Consider the following 6,047-nt stretch of genomic DNA (forward strand, 5'->3'; position numbering starts at 1 on the left):
GTGTGATATAATTCATAGGTCGCTTCGTGTGCGAGTTCGCGACAGGATCTATCTAAGACGCACCCAAAATATTGCAACAAGAGTAGATTCCCAAATCATGAGCCGAATGGTACATATGTATTATACACGGAACAAAGTGATCACTATATAATGTTTACAAGGCTATGTGATGACTGGTCGTAATCTCTGTTAGTTTTCCCTTCTCATAAATTTTATTGGATGTGATATGACATCTGTAATACATCGGGAAACATAAAGTTAGTGTTTTTTTCTGGATATTTTTTAATTATAATTTTTGTATTTCTTCTGTTAGCTTATATTACATTTAATACAAATTATTATTTACACTTAATGTTTATCATATATGTATATATCTTCTTACAGTAAACAAAATATTTTTTTTTTTAATTATTTCAGACTCTTTTCATTATTCGTACATTTAGGCATCTCATCTTACATTTTCAAACCCTTATAAATTAAAAAAAAAATTAAATGTCAGTCTTATTTTATCCTTATTTCTAGTACTATATTCATGAAAAAATTTGTATTTTTTTATTTTTTTTTTATTTATTTTTTTTTATTGGAAGGAAAAACAACAGCTACAATATATGATACATCAGAATACAAAAAATAAATCATGAGTACCAATTACAGTTCTTCACACCTATGCATAAGAAAAGTCTATATATAAGAAGAGACATGAGACAAGGATGGGATAAAGAGAAAAGGAGATGACAGCGATAGGAAAAGAAGAAAAGGAAAGGACTGGGAATAGAATTACCCTTTTAGGTTTATAAGATTTCGAACAATTTAGCTTTAAAGTTTGAAAGATTGTAGTAAAACGTATCAAGGTGGGTACAACATTCATTGAATTTCCCACAACTTCGATAAATAAAGGAATTTTTCAAATGATACTATTATATTTATTTTTCATATTTTGTTATCCCACTTGCTCCATTCTGCAACAGAACCCATCTCACATTGTGCATGTTTGAATATTGCAACCTACGAGACTCCACTTCACAATGAAATACTGCCTGAGGAAATTGGCAGCAAGTAATTGAATATTTCATTTTTAATTTCTACTCGTGTGTTTTCCTGGGCCATTGTACTTTCCACTTGACAGTGGGGAAATTCATTACCAGCAATTTCTAAAGAGTTCTTAATGCATTAATTTAGACACAAAAGATTCCACTAACTTGGCTTGCTCGGTTGATTTTAAGGATTTACAACTAACAATGGAAGAAGGTAGGTTTAACTTCCCCGGTTGAAAAAATGGTTAGTTATTTTCTTTTGTTTTCAGCGCGAGAAAAAGGATTTCCAGAAAAAATGTTCAAATGGTGTACTTATTACCTACAAAACTATTTACTTTGAAAAAAAAACAACGGATATCATTATTTTTCTTTTATTTCATCGGGGTTCATAGCGGTGTTGAATTATTGACCATTCATTTAGTAAATTTATTCACCTAAATCAAAAAACTTTAAATTATATTTTCCGGCATCTTCTAGTATTTGAAATAATTCGGGAAGAATCTTTATTTATTTTATGAAGGTCTCTGCCAGCATTTTTTATTAAATATTTTTTTAAAAAACTTACAAAATTCAACATTAGATGGTGCTGAAGAATTAGCATATTTTAGCATTTTTTTCAATTGGAGCATAAACATTACAAAAAGTAATCTGTAAGTTCGAGTTTTCAATTTGAGTAATGTGGGTGTCAATCATGGGTAGAATGGTGAATATTACACGCGTGTAAAATTATCACTTGAACCATAATATGACAGGTCTTAGCCCTGTCTATACTAAGACTTCCATATTCTTCTTCATCTATGTTGAGCTGTCAATATTAAAATAGTGTTTAATTTGTTGATTTTCATAATCGTGATTAATATTAATCAAAGCTCGATACATAATTGTGCCAAGATATCTTGGCTTGGATTATATACAGAAGTTAATGTTTTAACTACGTAGCACAGATAACGTTGACTTACTTTATTCGCTAGAAAAAAGGTAATAATTATTTTTTTTCGATATTTTTGACTTTCAGAATTCTCTGGACGAATCGATTATTATATTTTTTAACATCTCATCAAAGATGAAGAAAAATATGGAAGTCTGGGCCTTTACAGGGCTGACGACCGTCATAGGCTGGTTTAAGTGATCACTTTACACACGTGTAACATTCACCAATTCTACCCATTATTGACAACCACACTACTCAAATTCTTGGAAGTTCTATATAAGTATATGAACTAATTTAGAAACCTTGTTCTTGAATTACTAGAACTTCACTACAGACATCTATTGGTGAGATGTAAAGAAGCTTTTTACTAAGCAGAAACTCTTATATTTTGAGAACAAGTATTTGGACACACTCAAAGTGTTGTGAATCGATTATTGGTTCAAAATGCCCAAATCGTTGAAAATTAATGTCGATTTGCAAAATAAAACTTTTTTCACTACAAAGTTAAAACTTTAACTTTCGTTTGTATTCGATACCCAGGGCTAGAATGACAGTGAAAATATTATATAACGTGTTAACTAAGTTGTGTAAATAACTGTAACCTTACTTATGGATTTTTAATTATTAAATTAAGGCATTATGAAAACGGTTATCGATTCGTTTTGTCAGAAAATTTACGATGTTGCAAAAAAATCTGTATTTATTTTTACCGAGTGAAAATAAATCAGCACTATATAGATAACGCGTTATTTTTTCCGGTTTGATTGGAACCCAAGTTTGCATTTTCTAAATGTGCTTTAAAACTAGAATCTGACGCGCCTTAAACAACACAAATTTAAAAAGCGTTGCAGTACCTGCCTTTGAGCACTCTTTTCGAATTTTCTTTAATTGAATTATCTCTGAAAGACTTATTTTATTGTCTGTGGTTGATAATTTTCGTAAATGTCATTGGTATTCTAGACGAACAAATTTTCTGTTTTATAATTTTATCAAAATCTTTTTTTTATTTAGTTATGGATTACTTTAACTTCGGAGAATGTTTTTCTTACATGTGTTCCAAATACAGATGTAATGACATCCCTATATTTCAAGTGGACCAAAAAGGTTATTTTTATAATGTTCCCATAAGCATTGTGACAAAATATGTTTGGTAAAGAAAAAATATATTTCCAATATCTAATTGAAAAAATATACCTTACGCCTGTGAGAATGTATTCTGTTATGCTCGTACATGAAATAAATATATATAAATTTTAAAAAATTCGATAAAATACGTTTTTTGTGTAAATAGAAAAAATCTGCAATAAATATTTTATTTTCTTTCATTTACTTTTTTATTACTTTTTTATTTTATTACTTTTAACTGTTATTACCCTTTTTTACAACCAAATTTCTATATTGTTACTGTAAGCTTGTTGTGTTCTCATATAATTGATGAAAACATTCAAACAATTGTTATTGCACTGTATTTCATTTATTGTTAAAAGGTTTTCATTTTATTGCAGATTTTTTTCTATCTACACAAAAAACATATTTAATCGATTTTTTCTAATTTATATATGTTTATTTTATTTACGAGCATAACAGAATACATTCTTACAGGCGTAAAGAATTTTTTTTAATTGATTGTGAACCATAAATAAATAATAAAATTTAAAAAATACACTAATAATTATATGAAGCTAAATGTATTATTGTGATGATTAAGCCCCTCTAATACTTTTCTAATACGTACTGAATGGAGAATTTGGTTACCGTACTTGAGTTTTACCGTATTGAGTACCTATCCAAAATATTTTTGATAGTCCGTATTTTTGTTTTTATGAATGTGAATGAATTTTTCAGCCACTTTTGTCAATAAATCAATCTCATAGGGCTGCTCGTAAATATAAAATATATAATGATTCATTTTTATTTAGTTTACAAAATCATATTTTTACAGAGGTAGGTACCCTAATACCTATCCGAAAGTATGGCCATACCAAACTTTCCTCAAAGGAGTATGGAGTCGCGGTTGCAATAAAGCCCGATGACATTTATATCTAAAATGGTACTTGTACTGCCATCTGTGGTTATATTTAAATTATGTTTTCTTAGATGAAAAAATAATACTGTTGTAAATATTTTTTATTCAAGAAAATGTGTTACTTATAGCATCGACTATGATATAAAATTATAAAAAGTAAAAAAAAAATGCTAAAAAAACTCACTCCCCAGACACAGTTTTGTCCGCAGAAACTCAAAAGAGGGGTTTCTAAAATGACGTTGTGTACCAAATGACTGTACTTTATCGGGATATTAAAATAAATATAATCCTTTTTTATTATATATTTTTTGCTATTCCCTGGGCCTACCTGTATCACAGTACTAATCACCTTACATTGCGTTGAAACTTCATTGATTTTATGTACCATTTGATGCGAATGAGGTTTAGAACAACAAAAAACGTGATCCGCTTGTTTTTTTTTCAGATGGCACAATGTCTACAGAAAATCTAGAACGTGATGAAGATTTTTTAACCAACGATATTCCACATATTCAACCACAAATTGGTTCTGTACATAAAAATTCTAAATTCACAAACAATAATACTTGTGCATCTAAAAAAAATAACCATCATAAAAGATCACTGTCGTCTCACAAAAAACGTAATAAATGTTCATGTGTTGGCTGTTACCCAACGATTTTTGCATTCTATTTAAAAACTAAGAATGAAAAGAATCTCTTTCGATTGATTTTAAAAAATGTCGATCTAAATTTTTTGTTTACATTGGCTTTAATAGATTCTGTAAGGCTTCAAAAACATTTGCGTAAATTAGATATATCAGCGTGTAAAGCTTCTGTTAATGCCTTACACGGGTTAAAAAAACTTATCCTTATTTCGAATATTACAGAACTTAACTTGGATAACTCTTGCGTACCAGAATTAAACTACGCAAATTTACTTTTGGGTACAAAATCTTTGAGAAAATTATGTCTCACAAATTGCTGTATTAACGATTGCGGTGTAAAACTAATTGCGGAAGAACTCTCCTGTTCCAAACCGGCGGCTCAGCATTTAGAATTGCTAAATTTATCTTCAAACATTATTTCAGATTTGGGAGCGCGTTATTTATCTAAAGCACTAAGATCTAACAGACACTTAACATCACTTTATCTAGCAAACAATATAATAGAAGACAACGGATGCTGTGATTTAGCCAAATCTTTGAAATGCTTCTGTTTGACTAACGAAGAAATGGCTTCTAAAAAAGAAATGAACAATAATATGTTGATTGAAAACCAAGATTTATTTAAAAAATATGTAAACACGAAGTTTTCGATAAATTCTCAAATATCTTTAGATTCTTTTAAACACGAATCAGCTGTTGCTTTTATTGAAAGACAAAAGGATAAAAATTTCAGTGAAAATAACAGTTGCGATGCAATTTTGATTGATGAAATACTTGAAAAATCGTTAGAACAAATGAATTATCCTTTTCGTTATTCAGAAATTTTTCGTGTTAATTTTAATCTTTTTTGTAAAGGAAATTATTCTCTGAATTATTTGAATTTGGCTTTCAATCGTATAGGATCTCGAGGCATTCGACATTTAATAAAGTCTCTCGAATACCAAAAAGAAAATGAAAGATATAAAATACCGCTGATTATAATAGAGGGTAATCCAAATATTATTACACAACCCGAATATCGTATGTTCTCCATTAAAACATAGATTTGTTTAAATTTTATATGATCATATATATAATTAATATCATTGTATGTATGGTTTCAAAAATTTTTTTAAAGTTATTTCGATATAGGTATTTAGCAATTGAATCATATATTATTATATATAATAAGTTTAGCATGAATAATTTTCATTTATTTTTTTACCGTTTTCTAATAAAAGCATTTATTACTTTTAATCTTAATTGTTTATGTTTTAGAAATAGAATCTAAACACTTATTTAGATAGTATTATTCTGATACATAATGATTTCTGTATACGCAATTTTATTTGGATGGATTGTTAAAAATATTTATTTTTTCAAACTGGATTTTTCTGTAAAGTAATCAGAATAGAGGACATTTTTATAAAA

The 6,047-nt window shown here is 28.4% G+C and overlaps 1 protein-coding gene across 1 annotated transcript; it reads left to right on the forward strand.

The window, feature by feature from the left end:
* The first annotated feature begins 2,903 nt into the window (after nucleotides 1-2,903).
* LOC148312991 (uncharacterized) lies at nucleotides 2,904-5,829 on the forward strand. The gene is made up of 2 exons (XM_088269661.1): nucleotides 2,904-3,069; nucleotides 4,437-5,829. The coding sequence occupies exons 1-2, from the start codon at nucleotides 2,979-2,981 to the stop codon at nucleotides 5,678-5,680; spliced, it is 1,335 nt and encodes a 444-aa protein (XP_088125787.1). The 5' UTR covers nucleotides 2,904-2,978; the 3' UTR covers nucleotides 5,681-5,829.
* Nucleotides 5,830-6,047: the final 218 nt, after the last annotated feature.

The sequence above is a fragment of the Brachycentrus maculatus genome, unplaced genomic scaffold (genome assembly GCF_059751285.1).
Source record: "Brachycentrus maculatus isolate JH-2025_06_01 unplaced genomic scaffold, ASM5975128v1 h1tg000026l, whole genome shotgun sequence".
Lineage (NCBI taxonomy): Eukaryota > Metazoa > Arthropoda > Insecta > Trichoptera > Brachycentridae > Brachycentrus > Brachycentrus maculatus.